This window comes from Photinus pyralis, unplaced genomic scaffold, assembly GCF_008802855.1.
Source record: "Photinus pyralis isolate 1611_PpyrPB1 unplaced genomic scaffold, Ppyr1.3 Ppyr1.4_LG1, whole genome shotgun sequence".
In the NCBI taxonomy this organism is placed as follows: domain Eukaryota; kingdom Metazoa; phylum Arthropoda; class Insecta; order Coleoptera; family Lampyridae; genus Photinus; species Photinus pyralis.
This window is the reverse complement of record NW_022170249.1, coordinates 32303452-32326040: the sequence shown is the minus strand read 5'-3', so window position 1 is coordinate 32326040 and position 22589 is coordinate 32303452. Positions and strand designations below refer to the sequence as shown.

The 22589-nt window shown below is 38.1% G+C and overlaps 1 protein-coding gene across 5 annotated transcripts in view; it reads left to right on the top strand.

Moving 5' to 3' along the window:
• The window catches only part of LOC116159346 (zinc finger protein ush), a 170214-nt gene that overhangs the window by 145329 nt on the left and 2296 nt on the right, over window positions 1-22589 (top strand). For 4 of the 5 annotated variants that reach the window (XM_031472305.1, XM_031472302.1, XM_031472306.1 and 1 more), the window contains exon 2: window positions 17878-20096. In XM_031472305.1, coding sequence (XP_031328165.1) covers window positions 17916-20096 — 2181 coding nt within the window. In that variant the 5' untranslated portion in view covers window positions 17878-17915. Of the gene's footprint in view, window positions 1-17642; window positions 17797-17877; window positions 20097-22589 lie in introns of those variants that run through there. The other variant, XM_031472303.1, reaches the window with a different exon arrangement.

Here is a 22589-nt window from a genome sequence, read left to right as displayed (position 1 = left end):
GATTAAATCGTGGGGAAGATCCATGTATCTGCTCTAGATATACAGTGAAGGCTATTTAGTACAATCTTATCAAGGGAATCTTATCAGAGCTGATATTCTTATAAAGTACTTAAAATTAGACGTTTCTGAGCCCACTTACTGCTCAGTAATCCTTGAAAATAAATGAAAGTATTTATGCCTAAGATAAGTTGATTTAAAAGGGAAAAACAATCGATTTTGGAAAGGTGGAGAAGGGGCGTTAAAATTAATGTAGTTTAGGGGTAATTCGTACTTTTATATCCTGAAGCCTTTACAAGGGTTGTTAACGAAGTTAGTCTGCGCATATGCACCCAATTTTTGCAACCTCTTTTTAAACTCTCTCTTGTACCTACATGACCAAGAGATGTGAAAAATTTTTTATGTACCGATTTCTTTGGGAAAACGTCCAAACGCATTCCTCTCGGCATTCCTTCAATTCTCAAGAATTTGAACACATATTGCTATTTATACCTTAATTTCGTTCGGAATACGTGGAAACGATTTAGCTTGATATCCAAGAAGCGATTTCAATAAACACGTGCATTTTGACCAAGAGATGTCAAATGATGTCATTAAAAAAGTGAACACGCATGTGCATTTGGATCAAAGGGTGTCAAAATTCTTCTTTCACTGGTGTCAAGAAATCGACTTTTGGGCATACGTGATTGAAATGCGCTTACACAAATCGTTTACTATTACACTGGTCACTTGTTTTTCCTTGTGAATTTCCAATTTAACTTCATACCACGATAACACACGGTATTTGTCATTTGTCATACCTTCTTGTATTGTTTCTAGTTCATCCCATTAACCCACACAAAAGGTATTAATGAACTTAAAAAATCATTTCACAATTAATGAGAAAAATTTTACCAATATCTTTGGTTTGGGTTTACTTATAGGCACAAATCGATCTCTTCAGAAACGTTAGAATGACAAATTCCTTATACAAAATTCCCACTTCACTCCTGTGTTTACGCAATCCAAAAAATTTACTTAACTTACATTTAATGATGAGTTGAAATATTCTCCCATTGACAGCTGATTTTCTGCTTTGGAAGGTAGCAGCGAGTTGGAAAATTGGATGATGGAAATGTCCAAAATTACCCTTATAACTTACGGTTTTGACAACTAACGAAAGTACGAATTAATTGTCTTGAACTTTTTTAACGGTGGCCGTTTTATTTATAATGTTATTACCACTTCCTATAAGCATGTCAAGTGCACACTGGTTTTTAACGTAACTTACGACTACAAATATAGCGCAACGAAATGTTTTGCACCTTGGGCCCTAACGCTTTCGTGGTAACAATTTATTTAAGCGCAAACAAAATAATACAATGACCCGCCAATATTCACGTACGATTGTATTTTCAATTGAACATAAACCCGCCATTGACGAAATTTTTCTTGTTGCATAAATACGCCTCTTATTGGTTTTGTTGAAAAGGGCAGCTTAGTAATGAATAAAGTACCTCCCGACAACAATTTCGAAAAATGGCGGCACAATCTTCAGTTGCGCGGCTAACGATTCTTTTATATACGGCGATTATATGGCTTTCGGTTCGAAAATGAAACGTTAAAGCGTACCCAATGTTCGCCTTGAAAGCTTTGCGAAATCCAATGTCGCTCTCCCACCAAATTTGTTATAGTCTATTCGCCGTTTCGAAAAATCTCAAAGAACCGCGCTTCGGCTGGGTTTTTTAAATGGGTAGATATAGTGGAGAGTACCCCTCATGCTCCGTAGCGACCGTTTCTACAACTGGCAACACTTAACGTTTCGACTCTTATCTGCTTGAATATTCGCCCTTATCGTAACGCGCTTTACTTTAGGTTCGTTTCTCTCTCCTTATGAAGCGGTACACGTATAAAATTTCCTATACTGTCAAATTAGTAAATTTAACAAAAAATCTTTAAAGCATAATGCGACGACAAGCTCCACTTTTCCTTTCACCCCTTTGTCAAAATCTCATCATCTTCGAATTTTCGACATTTAGTTCTATTCCTTTTCTTTCCCAGTACCTCTCTAATCTTCCCATCGTTTCCTTCATCAGTTTTCCTCTGTTACTATTTTTAGGGTGTCATCAGCTTATGCCAGGGACCATATCTTCCTTTCGGATTATAGGTCCCAAATATTATCAGACTGTAACCCGAAATCTATCGTTTTTAGGTAGTTTCTTGTCATCAATATAGTCGAAACCCTGGTCGAAACTGAAACCATTTCATAAAAATCGGAGGTTGATTTCAACACTTTCTTGGGATTATGACTTCTCCCATTTAAGGAACGACAGGTACGTCCCGTCCAGACCTTTCATTTTCGCTTTGAGAATAACCTCTTCGGAACACTCCGATTTTGATTCCGGATTTGAAGTGCTTCAACAACAGATGTATCTCTTCCAGCGCCTCCACTTTTCCTTTGAGAGTACCTTTTTCCGACAACTCCGATTCCGAGTAGATGTTCGATTCCGAAATTGTGCACTTAAGCTTTTAATAATAATAATAATAATAATAGAGATTTATTGCCCAACAGAACAGACCTTCCAATTACAGGACAATACATAATAGTTAACGCGCAATGATTTAATGTAATAAGAAAAAAAAAGAAAAAGAAAGAAAAAAACAAAAAACTCAAAATCTTAACATAACTAAACAACAACAAAATAATTAAATTCATATTAAAAAAAAAAAAAACCAAATTAAATTGTCGACAAACTGCAAGTTACATTCTATGCATATAAAATAAAGAGATCAGGTGTAACGTGACATTTTCACTGTGACATGTAACTACGAAGCACGGCTGATATTTGAGATAAAGTGTCATGGTGAATGTCGCACAAACTGAACATTAATTATACATTGGTGCATAGCTTTCGAACAAAATTATTGTGGGGCGGGAGAGGGGGGGGGGGGGGACTAAAGTAATTTATTGTATCAAAAATCATTAAAAATGTACGAGTAGGTTCATAACTTCAAAATTATTTACAATGGCGTGCATCTACAGAACTAAGAGGGGTAGCTTTTTTAATGAAAAACAATTTATCGTGAGGTACTGTAAAGAATGAATCTTTTTTAAATATGACAACATAAAAAACATGATCAAATTAGTAAGATTATAAAGATTATAAAATTAACATAATTATTTTACATTTGAGTTTTTCTCCTAAATTTGATTATGTTATATGTTTTTTATGCCGATATATCAAAAAAAGTGCATAATAATATACATATAATAATGCGTAATAATATGTAATGAAAATTAGTAGTTGCGATTAAAAAAATATATGGCCCCCTTGACCATGCAGCGGTACGCCACTAATCACAAATTTAAAGTACGTAGATTGGTTTTTTATAATATTGAATACCAGTTTCTTTAAAAAAAGATATACCCAGTGTTTCAGATAAATAGTTCACCATGTATATTTATATTTAATGTGATGCAGTTGTCTGAACAATTATTAATGGAGGGCAATTCCGGTATAGATTGTAAAACGTGCTTAGAAATATGGTAGGTACGCTTCCCGTGGTGGTTTTAGGGATCATATTTGATTCATCGATCTAATACCTACATTGATTGTTAGTAGGACCAAACACTGACCCCTGTGAAACGTCATTCTTTTTAGTTTACTTGCGATTCTTTTAGCACTGTATATGTACCTAATAAAGCAATCAATGTATAAATGATTCGGATAATTATGACAATGTACGTAAAAGAGACGAGCTTAAATCTACCAATTAATACAATTATAATGATTCCGTAGCGTCAAGAATGTCACAGTGATTACGCATCTTGTTTAGTGAATCAGAGCGAGGTAAAACTAACAAGGCTGTCCACACCTGCTGCACTCCTTATCAATCTGCAATCGTTAACTCGTACTCGTTAAGTCGAACATTGCACCTTGACTTAGCATTAAAATTGTCTTATCTACGTCCAGGCAACTTTATAAATCTCGGTTCTGCCTTCCACGTCTCAAAACAACACCTTATGATCTTTAGATTTCGAGGGGCGATTCGTCTTGTTTGACGTTTTGTGCCTCTTCGAGGCGCGGCTTATGATCAATTTTTAGCTAGCCAAATCCAGAAAGCAAATTGCATGAATGGAATGCATTAAATGTATCACGCAGGTGGTTGGTTTTGCTTATACGGCCACCGACTGCAGAACGTCGCACGGTCGTAATTCAAACGGCGAAGCCATTACTTTTCCCGTACAATTACGCAGTCTGGGAAAAGAGTTTGCATATTCGATCAGCATTGCTACAATAGCTATTTGTAAATAGCAAGATGGTAACGCAGATATCGTAATCTTGGCGCTGCAGGCCACACTAAAAAAGCAAATCCCCTTATGGCGGTATCCCTATTGTATGTTAAGAGAGTTGGACAATTAGAGTTGTGTCGCTTAGTGTGTTTTTGTATGCGCTACCATCATTTGAATTGTTTTCATATAGGTACATTTGTTAAAGCGATCGGCGATCACCTTCGTGTGTCAAAATAATGTAACGACTTCCACGTCTTTTATGAATTGCTAATGCTATTATACCTAACATTCGAACGCGGTTAACCCGAGAGATGAAATGCAAAATGTTTCCGATGTAGAAAGACATTGGTTTTTAAAATTACGTAACAATGGCCCGTATGAATAAAAGTAAGCAAATGCTTATACTTGCAAAATTCAAAGTAAATACTCGTAAGTGCTCCTTCGCACTGGGCGACTTAGCAGCGCTTCTAACCAGAAGGACAGGACGCAGTGCAGCGCTGCTAAACCATGCTAAACAGACCAGTATGAAGGGGCAGTTACGAGTATTTACTTTGAATTTTGGAAGTATAAACTTTTGCTTACTTTTATTCATACGGCCCAATAACTCGCAAGACCAAGGATTCGTATACTATCTAACCATCAGGACCACTTCAAGCAGAAGGATTTCAATTTCAGCAATACTTGAAGCCAAATTAGAATATTACGGTATCCGAGGAACGCCTTTGGCACTTTTTAGATGTTACCTCAGTAATCGCTTGCAATGTGTTTCATTTAACAATCAAATGTCGGACATAGAACCAATCTTGTTTGGCGTACCACAAGGATCAGCCCTAGGTCCACTTCTGTTCCTGGTTTACGTTAACGACCTACCGAATGCGGTTAATATAGGGAAATGCGTCCAATTTGCGGATGATACAACCATCATTTGCAAATCTACAAACCCATGCGATCTGAGTAAGTCGATTGATATAGCCGCTACAGAAGTGCAGAACTGGCTTGACTCCAATCAACTAAAACACAATCCCAATAAAACTCAAATCATAACATTTACTAGTCAAAAGTCGGTACACAACAGAAACCATGTCAAATTACTCGGTATAGTCATTGACAATGAATTGAATTGGGAACCGCATATTGATTTACTTTGTAACACGTTATCTTCAAGTATTTATTTATTAGTTAAGCTCAGAACATCTGTTGACAAATCTGTCCTCTTAAATTGTTATTTTGCATTTTTTCACTCGAAAATCAGCTATGGAATAACTGTATGGGGCAATGCGTCTCAGGCTATAAGAGTTTTCAGACTTCAAAAGAAAGCGCTTAGAATCCTAGTCAATATTGGTTCGAGAGATCATTGTAGAGGTTACTTTAAATCTTATAAAATTATGCCAGTACCCTGCCTATATCTATACTATATTCTAATTGAAATACATCGCCGAATAAATGCTAACAGTAAAGTGTCAGACAGGAGTAGTCATCAATATAATACTAGACATCATAATTTGTTACTGCCCTTTAAGTTAAGGCTATGTGTACCTATCGGAAAAAAATTCTTTAAATGTCTTGTTATATAACAATCTAAGTAATACCCTAAAACAACTGTCGTTCAATAAATTCAAAGACTCACTAAAGAAATATCTACTAGACAAATGTTATTATAGCATAGAGGAATACATGCTTACTACTTCATGTTCGATGTAAATTGTTTGTTCTTATTGTGTTACTGTGTTGTTTTATACATTTTTTTTGTTACAATATTTTTAAAATTTTTCATATCTATCTGACGCGACCAAACAATTGTAATTATTGAATGGGTCAACGAAATATATTACTACTATTACTACTATATTAACGAATACAAGTTGTAACGATTGCCAGTTAACGAATACAAATTTCCCTTTGTAAGTTCTCCTTTTCCGCGACTCGTACTCCATATATTCGTATTTAAAGTTTTCACTACGCCAAATAATGCGTTTTCGAGCACATTCCCTTTCTTCTGAGATTCTTCATTTTTTCTAGGTTAGTCATATTGGGGTCTCCCAAAGAATTTTTCAATGATTCCCTTTGTATGTCGATGATTAGATCTTTCAAAGAATTTTCGTTTCCAAATCTTTATCAAAAATATGCTTTACGAAATGTTATTCATTCATGACTTATTATCCATAATTCTTCAGGCCAAACGTTTTCATAGATTTCTCGGAGGTTTCTGAGATCCAGATACAGAGATTCTTCACTCATACTTTTTAGATTCCTAAATTCTTCACAGACCCTCTTGATATTCTGGCAGATCCCTTTACAATTTTTAACACAAAACCTTGTTAGAAATTCTGGAGAAACAATCTAAAGCAATGAATACCAAAAACCCCACTCCAATAATCTCTCTAGAGAATTTTTAGTAATTAGGGGTGAGCCCTTGAATGGTTTTTTTTCGAATTTTTGCTAGGGTAGCTTAGTTTTAAAAACTAAATTTTAGGAAGTGTACAAAGTGTTTCTTTAGAGGGCTGGATACACCAAAATGTGTATCGTTGTTCTCATTTCACTGGTTTCCGTGTGCGACATGATCGGTTAATGGCTTAAAGAAGTTTTACGTGCCCAAAACCGCTATGTCAGGTTGGCCCAGAATAAGATCATGCGGTTTGTGGGAAACGCTGAATTTGTAGTTTTAAAAACGGCCGTGGATTTGACTTATGGCGCCCGCGTGATTCGTTGAGTAAAACGAATCAGGCTAGCCAATGGTTAAAGATGGCCGCGTTAACTAATTATCGCCACTTTGTGGGTAGTTTTATCAAACTGGAAAAAGTAGAAATGTGCCCGGGAGAAAAAGTAAAGATAATCTGCGTTTATATATAAAGCGGGAAGCTACGTGCTTTTGGCTCGCGATAGTTTATACGAGAGTTGTTTATAAAAATAGTAAGCACGATTAGGTAGCTGTTATACGGGCGCTCGCAAAAATAAGATGATTAGAAGGGATCCCGTGTAAATGCTGTGACGAAGTAAGGAAAGCTTTAATGTGCAACACATGAATGGCACGAGCGAGCCTGCGAGCGAGTGGAGCAAGTGATCCGATTGAATAAGAGTTATTTGTGTATTGCAAATGGTGTTATACGGTTGTCAATTCCATTGGTTGCATGGATTGCGAAATCTGTGAACTTTTCAAGTGTGTACGTATTAAGGATAAGCTCTAGTCATAATCTTTACATACATCGCACTAATTACTTTCAAACATAAATGCGCTAAGCGTATACAATGGAGCAGGCACAATACATCAGAAATAGAGAGAAAAACTTCCAAGAAATATGATGATATCCAAAACAAAGAGCCCTTTAAGGTAGTCAAGTAACAGTAATGGCGTATCGAGAAAAATTGCAACTAACCACTGTGAAGGCAAGATATTTGTTTTAGGTTGTAGGCCAAGTTAAAGAAGGGATAAAATTAGGAGCACCACGGAAAAGATCTGCACAAATCTACAATAGGAATAACTTACTTCTTAACTAAATGGGTTTACAAAGGTAATACCTACATGACGTCAGAATACATTTAAATAAATGGAGAGGTTAAATGCCCAAGTAAGGAGTGAGAGTTTAGAGCAGATGATCCCAATAACGGAGGAATGGAAACGCATGGCAGAAATAAAAGCAAGAATAGGAACGGCTAACGAGGCTTTTAGACAGAAAAAGATACTGCTAGCTAGTAAAATGGAGCTGGAGTTGAAGAAAGCTAGTGAAGTGTGAAGTGCCTTTTTATACGGTTTTGAAACGTGGACATTATGTGAGGAAGAAGGAAAGAACAGAAAAGTATTTCTAAAAATTTGTACCTATGGTTTATTGGGCGAGTTTGTTTCAGCTAATTACATTGAATGTTATACGATTTACGAATATACCGGACGTTGACCCACAGTTCGTTTTTCAAAACTAAGAAATGCGATGTCATTTTCAAAAATTTCAAAAAACGCAAATAATGCAAAACCCGTTCGGTTTGAGTTGATGGTCACTTCAGAAAATCTAATACAAATATGTCGCATAGATTAAAAAAAATAATAAATCCCAGAATATTCGACTGAATTAGTCAGGAAACACCCTGTATGAGCCAAGTGTTCTTTCTTCGACAATTTGTTGAAGATTCTATTAGGGGAATTTCATTTTTGTACCCCACAAAGTGGCCAGTAGGATTTCCTTCCGGTGTAATAAGGCAAAATCAAATTAGCAAAAGCATGATCTTTGAAGCAAAAGATTGAGGCAATTAAATATATAGGGGCCATGTTACCAGCACAAATTGGAACGAGTTTTTGAAGGGTATGTGAAAAACCAAAAAAAGATGTGCGTTGTATTTAGAATGGATGATGCAATTTCAAATTACCGACTTTTTATACATTCTGAATTCTATGGCATTTTTGTGAATGATTCAGTATAAGAACTGACACTTTGCACTTGCGTGTATAAAAAAAGGTGCCATTAATGGCGCAGAAGTATAATTGTATTGATCAATTTCACTTTAGTCAACTAATTTTAGTGTTTAGACAAGACAGGTAATTGATCAAAGCTGGAAGACGAGCACGTGTTAATAACAGAGCAAAAGAAACCTGCATTGCTAATGTGCTACCGAATAACCGCCTACAGCCAGAGGATATCTCAGCATATTTATAGGTTGTTCTTTAAGTGATTGAAAGTTTTGGATTAATAACTCAATCCGTTCTCAAATTTTTCTTGTGTCCGTCAGTAGATAACGGCTCATATTTCTATAAATATAACGTCGTAGCTGATGGGTTGTCTGATGCTAATTAAGTGTATTAAATGGTTTTAACATAAGAGGTTTCTTCTGTAAAACCAACAAAATGAAAAACGATTCCCATTAACTGAGATATGAGATATGGACTATGAATGCATTTTCTGTGAGGATTAATCCAACAAAAAACGTTATCATTATTGAAGCGGTAGCTCTCGGTTATTATAAGGAGGGATGTTGGGGCATGGAACCAGGTGATTAGTGACTTCCAGAGTGAGACAGACTAATGATTGAGCGTTATCGAGATATGTGCGACAGAATAAACTATACTCGCGTTATCTACACTGCCAGCGTCGCTCTGGCCTTTTAATCATCCCTTAACACATTTCTCACCTTATCTCCGTAAAAGCTTTAAAAAAGTTTCCCTGGAAAACTCGATAGCGCATAAAATGTCTGCAGATGACAGAGGTGTGCCCGCCGATTTAATGTGGATAGAATTCTCTGATCAATTTTAGATTTCAAACGATTTATAACTTCCTCTTACATAGCAGCGGATACTGATAACATCTATCGATCACGCTACATTAGCATTAGGCATTGATTTATATTAATTATAACGGGCAATTTTTATACAACCCTCCAATAACGTCTTCCTTTTCCACCAGAAGCGTTCGCTCGGCTTAAGAACACTTACTTACAAAATATTGGTACCCAATTACTAGTATCTATCTCTTAATGTTAGTAATTTACCATAGAACATGTATAAACTCTTTGGTTGATAATAGTTAAACTTAAGATAGAATAATACCCATGATAAAATTGGATAAAATATATAAACACCTCAATTTGTATCTAGACCCCGATATGCCTCTAATGGCTAATAAATACATGCGATAATAACGGTTGAATGTACACTGTGAGGACACCTTTTTTATTTCTAAATGGGGAAGGGAGATTCTATCGCTATTTAGCATGTTGTTTTGTGACAAAATTTTGTCCATTTTTTAAGGGAATTTATTATTCGATAAAAACTTTTTACTCAAATTGCTTAGTTCCTTCCAAAAGTCAGTCAAATGCTCCTTGTATACTCATTCTGGAACTTTCTCTGCAATTCTTGGAAAAAGCCCTAGACTTGGGAAGGGCTAAACCCGCTAAACCTTTGTAAGGGCACTTAAATGCTCTGTGACTCGAGAAGCCTTAAGCGTAGAAGGTTCTTAGAAGACTTCTGATGCTGTAAAATGTACTCGAAAATTCTAAGGAACTTAACGGCTATGAAAAATCAATCGAAAATCCTGTTAGGTCCGTAAGGCGTTCTGGAATGAGTTTAAGCAGCTCTGGGAGGGCCCTTGAAAAGTATTACAAATGCCTGGAAGACTGTAGAAAGAATTTATTAGAGGGCTGCCGGGGCCTTTTAGCGCTTTTCGGAAAATTCCATCGAAAACGCTGGTGAGTCACAATGTATAGGATTGAAAATGTTACCTCCACCTTAATGATAATTTTTCTTACTGACTCGTTGATTTAAGTTGTTAACTCATATAAAACTTACCTTTTTTGCTTTGCCTATACATAGAAATACAGGTATGTGGTAAATAAATAATGCGGTGTTGGTATATCTAAAACTTAATTTGGGTAGATTTATGACAAGAAATATTGGGAAAGTTGTGCTCAGATAAAGCGCCAATTTTAAATATCGTAATCAAATTCGAGACGTTACCAGAATTATACCTTTAAATCCATACTGTCAAATACATTCGTCTGCTTTATTTATGATGCAAACGTTATAGGTTACAATGTAACCAATCAAAATCTTTGAGAAACTCTAGCTCTTTCAATTGTTTTTTTTTATATTATTCGGACTCTTTATAGGCGATTTTCTGGAAAACGTTAAAAAATATGCGGAAATCTGGGAACCGTAACTCATATATCGCACATAGATTCTAAACCGAAGAGTCTTGGTTAGCAGGATTTCACCCCCAAGATAGGTAACTTGCCCTTCGTCCAGGGAATTCAGGACTACAGTTGAGAGTTGAGGTCAGTCCCAGCATTTGGTCTCGTAACTAATGCGATTACAGTTATTTGCCACTCCCGTGATCGCCTCATTCACGACGAAGATGTTAGGTTACAAACAGCAAGTCAGTACACACATCAAACAATTCGATAACTTTCACGAATTTAAATTGATGATCATACATAAAAATTTAAGTTGGGGCCAAGACCACGTCATCGAAACATAAAAATAAATTAGGCAAACATTTGTACCAAAAACGTAAACGATTTCAAATAAAACGTTAACGGTATTTTTTCATAGCCAGCTCTCAAAAATGTCTGCATCAGTGTAGGTTGTATATACAGGGTGGAACCTCTCAAAATATAAGCTTGGGGCTCGTTTCTTGAGCTCGGGAATACAGTGTACAACACTTTTCTAGAAAAGGAAATGTCTGCTTGATGTACGTGGCTGCTAATCTTTGCATTCTGCACTGCAACTTGTACTACATTAATATTGTATTTAATTAGAGAAGAGAAATGATACTGGTTTAACTTTAAGGGATAATATATCATCGTAGAGGCAATTTAAAAATCAAGTGAACGTTTTCTTTCGTTTTTAATTTGTGCCTTAATTATATAATAACCCTACTGCGAAAGACGGCCAAATTTAAAACTGTAAATCACGCCGATATGCGAATTTGGAAAATGAAAAATTATGCGTGAACGCAAATTAAAATCTAAATAACTCTATTTTCTTGGTGTTCAATTTTTCGTTTAGAGCAAATGATTAGTCCCCGTGTTGAATCTATTTGACTTAATTAAGAAACAGCGTGTATATGTGTCGTGTGTCACGATCTCTTAAATTTGCATATCGTCGATTCTAATGTTCATGTGTTATATATCGTCATTCTCGGCTTTTAAAATAAAAATGGTCACTTTCTATCCCTGGTTGTTTCATTGTGGACCCGACCCGTGCGCCATCTACTGTCGGTCACTAATTTTTTTTTAATTACTAGAACATTGAGTGACATTGATTTTTATTCTATCTTTCTTTTCTATTTATACTACAGAAGGTTGCTGTCTGTATAATTAATAACATTAACGATCATATCTTTAAAAGCACAATCGCACCAACCCGGAGCTATACACACAACTGATCTATATCGTTCTAGACATTCCGAACTCTAATTAAAGATTGTTATCATTCTTCAGAACTCCCATCTACAGTCTTATTAATTCTTAATATCTTTAATCTATTATGCCATCGAACTTTTGAGGTATACTAATAACGATTATTATTATTGTTGTTGAATTCACATAAGAATGCACAATGAGTAACTTATTTCAAATTACGCGCTGGTACAATACACTAATTTTGTTCGCCTATCGCGCGAGGAATCTAAATTTTATTTTTTTAATTTACCTGATGGTTACTCGGGCGGTATTAAGCATTTTGTGAATTGTTCTCAAATTTGCAGCGTCATTCGTGGGTTGAATTCAACTTCCCAGTTTTCAGAATCATCTCACGTATTTTTTATTTGAAAAAAAAACATTTCTCCTTGAATTATTGACACGGCAAACTCTTTTGAATACCTAGTAAGCAGACTTCTATTGAAGAAAATGCGATATATACTAACGTGGGTGATTCATCTCGCGGCATTTTGTTCATCTCCAAATTTTCGTGTAGTTTTCACCGTTGCTTCTGATCTGTGTACATGTACAGGATGGTTCAAATTCGTGGTTCACCATTGGGATCTCCGTAACGGTGAGAGATACGTTAAATGGAGGCAGAGTTGCCTTTTTTATGACTAAAAACATTAGGTAATTGGAATTTTTTTAAAAATCTATGAAAATAACTGAGATATCACCGAAAAACTAAAAATCTCAAATTTCATATTCATTTTCCCTAGCTTAAACGGTCGTAAACGGACGGTTCTCGTCGGCACCTTCTATGGGCACTTTTTTTCGGAGAATCGGAATTTGTTATCAGCATTTTCATAACACGCTAGATGTAGAAGCTACAGACTACTACTTTCTTATTGATTATGGACGCCATATTGGATTTATATAGCTCTTGTAGCCGAAACTACGAAAAAAGGAGTCGGGTCGGATAGGAGAGCGGTATTTAGTCAAAAGCAATTACTCTCGCTAACATCATTCATTAGAATATTATGAAGGGTAGATCCTCTATTTCCCCACACCTCCCTTCCAATTTGAAACCGTGATCTGTTTAGTTGGCACCACTGCAGGAATACTGCAAAATTTGGCACAAGTTAGTTATCGCATATAAAAGTTATGCACATTTTAAAACAGCATCGCGGGAAATAATGGATTCCCCCCCCCCCTCCCCAACATTTGGAGACTAGTTTTAATTACATAACTTTAAAGAATAAATTTATGGATATAGCAGCATAAAGAAGTAATTATATTACATAATCAACTTTAAGAGAAAAGCTCAAATTAAGTAAAACAGTTAATTAATCAATTTATTTATTTTATAATTGTACTAGTGTGCGTTGAAAAACTAATAGTTGCCCTTTAAAAATATGCCCCCCTTGACCATGCAGTACGTAGATTGAAAGCAAACGTTTTTAATTTTGGGTTTCGTAACAAGTTTCTTTAAAAAAATTTGTTATGAAGACATTTTAGTATTCCAGAAAACATTTTCATCCCGGATCTACAACTTTTCAGAAATATAATCGCATATTAGCATATATTGGCTGACTTGGCTCGTGCCTGAGCACCCTGTATATTTCGTTGTTTGCAGTTACCAATTTGTAAAACTGAGGGTCCGTTTTACCGCGGCCGTTCAACGTCCGTTCAATTCACTAACGGAATTAAAAAACTTGATTGGGCAATTTTTAAATCTTGACCAATTAAATTTCTCAGTAAGTCTTCCGAAGTGACGAACTATCGTGGTACAATCGGCGTCTTTAGGTTCACCAATTACACAAATTAAACATTTTGGACCTTATAGTTTATGCATAATCAAATCTTTGTGCTGGTGTCCTCTATCGCCTAATTTTTTTTGCAACATGTATAATTGGTTAATAAAATAACATTTAAAAACCTCTAAATTTGTTACTGGAGAAAAAAAGTTTTTAATTTTGTATACAGTGTGTCCACGGATTTAGTGCATATACGGTTTATATGACAAATTTGCTTAGAGTTGGATCTCCATGTTCTTAGAATCGCTCCTGCTCAGTCTCAAACTCAGATATTGAAAAAATGAGGCAAATCAATTAATATACAGGGTGTTTTTTCCAACTCAAAAAAAAATGTCACATACACATCATGTGCACTAAATTCGTGGACACACCAGAGTTGGGTCGAGCGTTGTAAAAAACCGCTCGAGCGACGATCGCTCTAATTTCCTCAAAAATGCTCGCGAGCATCGAGGTGTTTTGCAAAGCGAAACCGCTTGCGAGTTCCGAGCACTCCTAAAAGTGCTCGAGCGATTTAACGCGAGCGCTCGTGAAAAGTGCTCGTGAGCGGAAAAAACGCTCGCGAGCGGCGCTTAATCTTTCAGCGCTTGAGGGTGGTTAAAAACGCTCGCGATCGGAAAAAGCACTCGCGAGCGGAAAAAGAGCTCGCGAGCGAAAAAAAGCTTGCGAGCGGAAAAAAATGCTTATGAGCGGAAAAACCGCAGAGAATAGCGCCTGATCGACGAGCACTTTAAATAAACGCTCGAGTGTCAAGCACCAAGCGGCCGCTCCGAAAAGTGGCGCTTTTTCCGTTTTTTTCCGCTCGCGAGCAGTATCCAGCTCTGGGACACACTGTATATATTTTATAAATTTTTCGTAGTAGAACAACGAGACTTATTTCGCACCCTCCAGGAAGCCATCTTAGAGATTTTCAGATACAATTGTGCATATGAAAAAATGTAAAAAGGCATTATAATCTGCTCACTCGTCTGCTCATCTTGCATAAATTTTTAAGGCTATTTTTTCTGTTCCATATATATCTCTTTCGTGATAGTAAGTAAGGCTAGGATGTTCTTTTTTTATATTCGCATTAGAGCCAAAGTTTTCCCAGCTTTTCTAAAGTTGTTTTTCTAAGATTTTCTCATGTTGCGCTGAAGCGTCTCTCAAGCGGCTTCCAAATCCCTCTGAAGTTCGGCCCCGTCCTCCCTAAATTCTTCCAATTCGAATTCCCGTCCCTGATCGGTGGTAATCCGGGACGGGGTGCCAAAACGTGAAATCCATCCGTTGAAAAGGCGACTTCCTCAGCGGTGATGGGTTTCAATTCCAACGCCGCAACGCGTGAATCGGTCGACTGCTGTAAGACAGTAACGATACGTGTCAGCGGGAGGGAGAGGTCCGATAATGTCAATATGAATATGATGGAATCGGAGGGTTGGCGTAGCGGGTAATTTTCGCACGCTGACATGAAACACAACTACGGGTCCAGGCGCGGCAGTCTCTGTATATTTGGCCAAACGAAGCGGTCGGGTACTCGGGTACAAGTCTGGCAGAAGCACGGGTTCCGGGATGACCGAGACAGTGAAGGGAATCAAATACTTGTTTGCGGAGCGGTGTTGGCACACGTCACAATATAGTACGGTAGTTTTTCCGAGATTTGACCCAAAGTTGTTATTTTTAAATGCAACACCTTGTATATTTTAACGTCAATTGATGTAACACAACCTATATTTTCTTAAATTTTACTGCTTTTATTCATGAGATTCATGAGATTTTGTTTTGCTTATTGTATCCATGATAACCAAGGCAAAAGATACCAATCAATAAAAACGGCTGACGGTCATTTAAAAAATTTGAAAAATGTGAAATACCATATATATAATTAGGTATATAAGATAATGTGATAATGATGTGATACATCAACGTAATCGGGCAAAACAATGCAAATAATTGGCATTAGATGTACAGGTGTTGCATTTAAAAAATACCAACTTTGGGTCAAGTCTTAGAAAAGCTGGTTTAAAATTTTTTGACTACACCACTGGATTCTACGTTTTCATGACAGTGACTTTTCCTGGCTACTTTGTCTGTCGTCTGTCACTTTACCACACTCCTCTCAAAACTGACCCTACTGACCTTGTTAATAATAATAAAAAGTCCTATATGAAAATGAAAATATTATTAAAAAATTTGCTGTGTCTAGAACAGATACCACCCGCACAACTGCGCGTGCGCGTTCTGTCCAAAGACTAAGCTCTTTTCTTTATGTCTAAGAATATGTGTACCAAATTTGATTCCAATCGGTTCAGTCGCTTTGCTGAAAATGAGAGTACAGACCGACAGACGGATTCACATCTTCGGAATTTGGTTTCATTCGAATTCCTAAAACGTGTATTTCCGTCAAAAAAGTGGGGGGTCATTTTTTACCCCAATACAATACCTCCCTTACTAACGTGCGGGTGGTAAAAATACATCGTGTAAATGTCATGCAGTCATGCAGCGTATAGGCACAATTGAATCTAATTTTTAGTGTTCGGAGCTTATTTTGTATTGATACTTTGTTTCAATCTGTGTTTATTGTTTATACTTTATACCGAGATTGTAACTCGACCAATCTTATCACATTGATGTGTCATAAAGGAATAAGTTTTATAAAAAAAGGTTTCTCCTTCATAATTTCAAGTTCTCACACAATTTACAATGCGTTCACACCAGTGGAAATGGTTCCGCCCTCTGTTCCACCCGCAGTCCAATTCAATGAATTAATATTAAAAGTTTATTCGTGGGCATGGAAAATACGTTTGGCGTACTTTCCCTCATGGAGGATAAGCCAGATTAGATATTTTTCTTTGTAAGTTAAACCATTGAATAAAAACACTATAAGAAGCCTAACGCTTATGGAAGAAAGCGCGACAAATCTCACAAATCCCCTTGCACCCGCATTGGTTGTGACAACTCTCTTTGCGGTAAATAGGAGGAAAGCAAATTCTCATTCTTCTCAGTTCAAGAATCGACTCTATTGACAGTGTTCCCATTATATTCTCAGTTCAAACTCTGTCGCGCTTTATTTCCACGGGGTTAGGCTTCTTATAGTGTTTTTATTCAATGGTTAAACTCATTGGATTTTCCTCACACATGAAATTAACCGAAATTTTATGCCGGACTTCAATTTACTTATATTTAGACGTCCTTGGAGCAAACTCTTCATTTCTTTGATACACTTTAAGTAGGCCTTTTGTAAATATCGCGGCACTGTTTGGGTTGCTTTTTACAATCTTAAGTGGGCATTCTATAAAATAAATGAATGTGACCTTTAGAGGATGTATTAACCTACATTACAAGTAACTGGGACTGACACACTTATGTTCTGGTGGCAGGCAAATTCCACATTTACGAGCTAAAATCTGACCTTAATTTGTGTATGGAGTTGGAATGGAACAATATATTATTTTTTGAGAGCGCTTTCTTCCATACATTTTAATTTCGAGTGGATATTTATTGCTTTCAAAATTGCAAACTAAGTAGCAGAAATGATCCGGGAAATTGAGATTAAATTTCGGTGAACCACTCACCTAAGATTTTTTTTTGATAAATTAATTGTCGTCAAGTGATTATGTTATCAACTGACGTGGAATTGAATCACACCGCCTATAAGTACACCGGACAGGTGGCATATGATAGTTATTTATTAGGGACTTTGGTGAGGGTGACTGTGATCAACGCGCATCGTCGCTTTGATGTGAATTATAGCGGGAAAAACGAACAACGGAGTCTGTGTCGCGTAGGTTGTTGAAGAACTGCTTCATTAAAGTGAGACCCGCAACATGCTCGACTCGTGTTCTACTTGCTCTTATCACACTCGTATTTGTAGTAACCCGTTCTTCACCAATGTCTTCGGTTAGTAACGCAATAACTTTTGTTCTTGTGCCGAGATAATCGTGGTGAATTCGTGGATCTAATATATTTCTTTCTTTGCAGGCGAAGACGAAGCTTGGGGTAGTAATGGTGCAAATGCGATGGTTACTGACGAACACGTTATTTCCGACAAAGAACCGGTGACAGAAAACAAGTTGTCCAGCTCTAGTCCACCAGTTGGCGACGATAAAATAGATAAAAGCAAATCAGTAGACGAAGGGGTAACGCCACGTTTAAGACTAAAAACGAATCTGGCGACTGATCCAGCCCTTCAACCTGCAACTGTTATAACTACTATAAAAACGGAACCTGATGCAACGTCTCCGGCGCATACGGCGGAATACTTCTCGACTTTACCTTCCGCGTTGCAAAACGTTTTGGCAAACAGCAGGTTTTTTTTACCCCCGTCTTTGCACTTGCCCGAAGCTCCTAGTCGTCCAGAAGCCGCCGCGGAGGTTGCACGTCAAAATAGTGCCCCGATTTACATGTGCGCGCCATGCAGTATACGATTCTCCTCATTGAGTACCTTGGAAGCCCACCAGACCTACTACTGTTCCCACAGGGCGAACAAAAACGCAAGTGATGCTGAAGACGGAAAGGCGAATTCGCTCGCGGACGTAAGCGGAAACCACTCCGATCAAGATGTTTCGGAAACTTCTTCTAAAGCAATACGCACTGGAAAGCAGTATACGTGTACTCACTGTTCGTATAGTGCCGACAAGAAAGTGAGTTTAAACCGGCATATGCGAATGCATACAGTATCCCCATGCACAATAACTGCGACGACCACATTGGCAAATGGTGAAGGGACAACGCACGAAACCCAAGACAGGTACTGCGCCGATTGTGACATACGTTTCAGTTCGCAAAAAACGTTCAGAGCTCACAAGTTGCACTACTGCAGCTCTAGGCATATGTCAAAATCGTCCGTGTCGGTGAATGCACCCGCGATCAGTTCAAAAACAACATCCAGCTGTACGTCTGGTTCCACCTCAACGTCACCAGTAGACACGGTACCATGCAAAACGCCCCCTTCACCGTCGGCATCCTCGACGCAACAGCCGTTTCTCGCATTACCGACAAATCCAATACTTATCGTGCCATATTCTGTATTCCGCGGAGCGAGCTTCCTTCCAGGACTGTTACCAAACGTCACCGGTCTTCCGGCTCCCGACGCACCTTGCTTTCTACTCCCTAACGGAACCCTACAGCCGATGTCCCAGGCAGTAACGCCGAGCGCGCCACCGCCATTACCGGAAGTGTTAAAGTCGGCGAATAAGGCGAAAGAACCCACAACCGTGAAGGACTCGACGGGTCCCTTAGACTTAAGCATGCGAAAAACGCCCGAATTAAAAGAACCCGCGGACTACGAAAAGGAAAACATCAAACAAAGATCTCCAACGCCCGAACTGATAGTCTGCGCGCCCGCTCTCCACGGATCGCCCCCTGTAACTCCGCCGTCCGTCCGTGCAGCATCGCCCATACAGGTACCATCCCCGAAGCGAAAACACGACTATGATTCGTCCAGAAGCAACAGCCCTCGACTGTCCAAACCCGTGACCAAAGCCATGCCCGATCAAGCTAGGAGTCCAGACAACGCGAAAAACACCCCCTTTGGAATACCGACGAACTTACACCCGCTGTTACTGCGCGCGGGTTCGATGTCTTTGTTCCCGCCCGAGCTGCAAATACGACTGGCCGCGGGCGAATTACCAACCATTCCGGCAACTACCCCCCAGGTTCTGGTGAAGCAGGGCGTTTCCAAATGTAAAGAGTGCAATATTGTCTTCTGCAAGCACGAGAACTACGTCGTGCACAAAAAACATTACTGTTCCGCCCGACTGCAGGACGAAGAGATATCAAAGAGTTCCGTTAGTCCGCCGGTTAGTCCTGGAAGCGCGGGCGCTACTAGTCCCGCGGGGCAATATCAGCAGCTAATCTGTTTGGCGTGCGGGATCAAGTTTACCTCGTTAGATAACTTAAACGCGCACCAGTCGTACTACTGTCTTAAGCGCGGCGACGTTGAGGTGCGACGGTGCGGAAAGTGTCGCGGTATCGCGGAACCCGGCCATCACTGCAACGCATCGGGAACATTTGCGGGATGGAAATGTCCCTGTTGTGATGTGGTTAGTGCAACTGCTAGTGCAGCTCAAAGACACATGGACACACATACCGGTGTGAAAGCGTATAGGTGTACAATTTGTCGTTATAAAGGGAATACACTTCGGGGCATGCGCACGCACATTCGAATGCATTTTGATAAACGTTCTCCAGATTTACAGGTGAGCATATATTTTTATTTTCTTGGTTTATCATTTCGTTAACTTGTGTTGGCATACGTCCTTTAAAGTAATCTTAAAATAATGTGGTTCGGTCAACAGTTAAATACCAACTTTGTAGTTTGTTTATTGAATTTGAATTGGCTCAGTATTTTTTACGAAGTAATCAGTCAAACATTCACCTCGTGCGATAAAAGAAAGTATTTGAATCAAACATAAACAGGCTAGTTGTTTTCATTTCGTGGTTTTTTTAAATGTTGATGACTTTTATACCTTTCTCGCTCTCATTTTTAGGCGTTACTTCGTCAACTTTTTCGGATTCTTTGCCTTCCTAGGAATCTAAAGAGTCTGCAGTCAAACTTTCTTGAACGTCCTCTGTCTCCGGATTCTTCGGTGTGCTTAATAGCTTCTACCTCGCAGTGTATTCCGACAGTATTGATTTTTTTCGTTATTCAACTTCTTCAGTATCTTGGTTTCCGCTTGATTAACTTTTACGATTTGTTCAACGTATCTTTAGCAACTTTCTCGATTCCCTCGTCTTCCCCGATTTTCCACGTCTACTTCTTCGCCTTGATTGTTGATTGCATTGGGGTAAAAAAAGACCCCCACTTTTTAGCGCATTTTTTAAGAAGTAAAAAAAATGTGCTATTGTTTGCGTTTTGCCCGTCCGTCCGTCCGGACCCACTTCTATCGTTTTGAAGTACTTCTAGGGGAATGGTCCTAGAGTCTTGGAATTTTTTGCAGTAGTCTGTCTTCTTATCAAAGTACGGGGAGGAAGGAGAATGGGGGGAGTGGAACTAGTTTTCTCCTTCATGGTACTCTAATGAAAGGTCTCAACGAAAGGAATTAATTTATACTAACCATAGTCTTCCTCCTCGATTCCTTGTCGTGATCGGTTATAATTCCTTATATCTTAAGAGTGAATTGTCAAAGGAAAGTACCTACAAAGGGCGATTGGAACGTTTCGCGAGGCATTTAAATAAAATTTAATACATAGCCACTTGCAATAAAACCAAATTTAGCCGTTAACGCGAGTTTCAAAATTTCGTTTTGCACATACGCAGTGCCAACTTTCTTATTTATGGAGGGATATAAATGAAATTTGATACATAGCCACTTGGAATAAAAGCAAATGTAGCGCCATTTTCCAAATTTCGTTTTGTGTAGGATGCTGGATGTGCAGTGCCAACTTTCTTATTTCTGGAAGAAATTTCGTAGGGGTGATTAAAAAAATGCGCTTTACCTGCACAAGGGTTGTGCCGAGGGTTGTGCACAATTTGTACCTGTTTTGAAGCACTAGGAATCTGAATCAAACAAAATCTAGATGATTTCGATCCGTCTGTTGGATCTGTACTCTCATTTCCTGCTAAACGGCTGAACCGATTTAAACCAAATTTGATACACATATTCTTAGACATAAAAGACAAAAGGCCTGTGCTAGCTACAGCAAATTTTTTGCATGTTCCCAATGTTTTTCGGCGTACACAGCCTCTTCGATTTGTTCTGTCCTTCAGAAGCTTAAGCGCCTCTATTTTTTTATTACTGACTTTTTCACCATAGGTATTTTTTTTCGCTTTCCTCGACATCGTTAACGTTCTGGGTTCTTGGGTTCCTTCAAGATCTTCCTAGATCTGTGAAGATTTCTAGGCTTCGATTTCGTAGGTTTCCTTTTCTTTCGCGCCCTCCTTATTTTTTTGTTTTCTTATGGTCTTGCGGTTGTTTCTAACACTACAGTGTTTCGGTTCCTTTGTCTTCTACAGTTCTTTCGACCTTTTCAAATTTTCGGATTCTGACATCAAACAGATTATGTTACGAGCACTTTAAACATACGCAACAAAATTACCTTTAGTTAAGCACGGTACGCTCAGGCAAAGTACAGATGGATCAGGGTAGTTAATGGGTCCTCTTCTACGGCTAGTCAAAACAAAGCAAAAATACACGAGTATACCGGATAGGCGCCACTTAGTCTTATAGCAAATGTAAAAAAAGATAAAATACTCTCTAAGAACGAGGTAGACTAAGAGATCCTTGTTCAGGTCTTGATAAAGTTAAAGGCTTAAAAAAGTTGAGAATTGAATTTAAATTCACCCTAATTTTCCAAAAGAAGCAACTCTTAGTGAAAAAGTTAAACAATTGTCGAAATAGGCTTCTACAACAAATAACGAAGTTATAATGATTAAGTGTATTACTATTCAAGCAAAAATATTAATTACAACTCGGCTATTATTGAAAGAGAAGAAGTTAAAAATATTACCTTTGAACTCGAGCCACAGCCGTCTGAATTCAGAAGGGTGCTGTCGCCAAAATCTGCGATCAGGTAAAATAATAAATTCAGTACTACATAGTGCATGTAGGAATCAGCTTCTTCTTATTGAAGTTTGGAGTGTCATCTTCATTGTCTTGAACTGCAACCAGTGTTGCAGATGATGGAGTGAGATATTTTTGCAAATTCATTTTTTTTATTTCTTTTTAGTGCACTTTCACTTTCAAGAAATA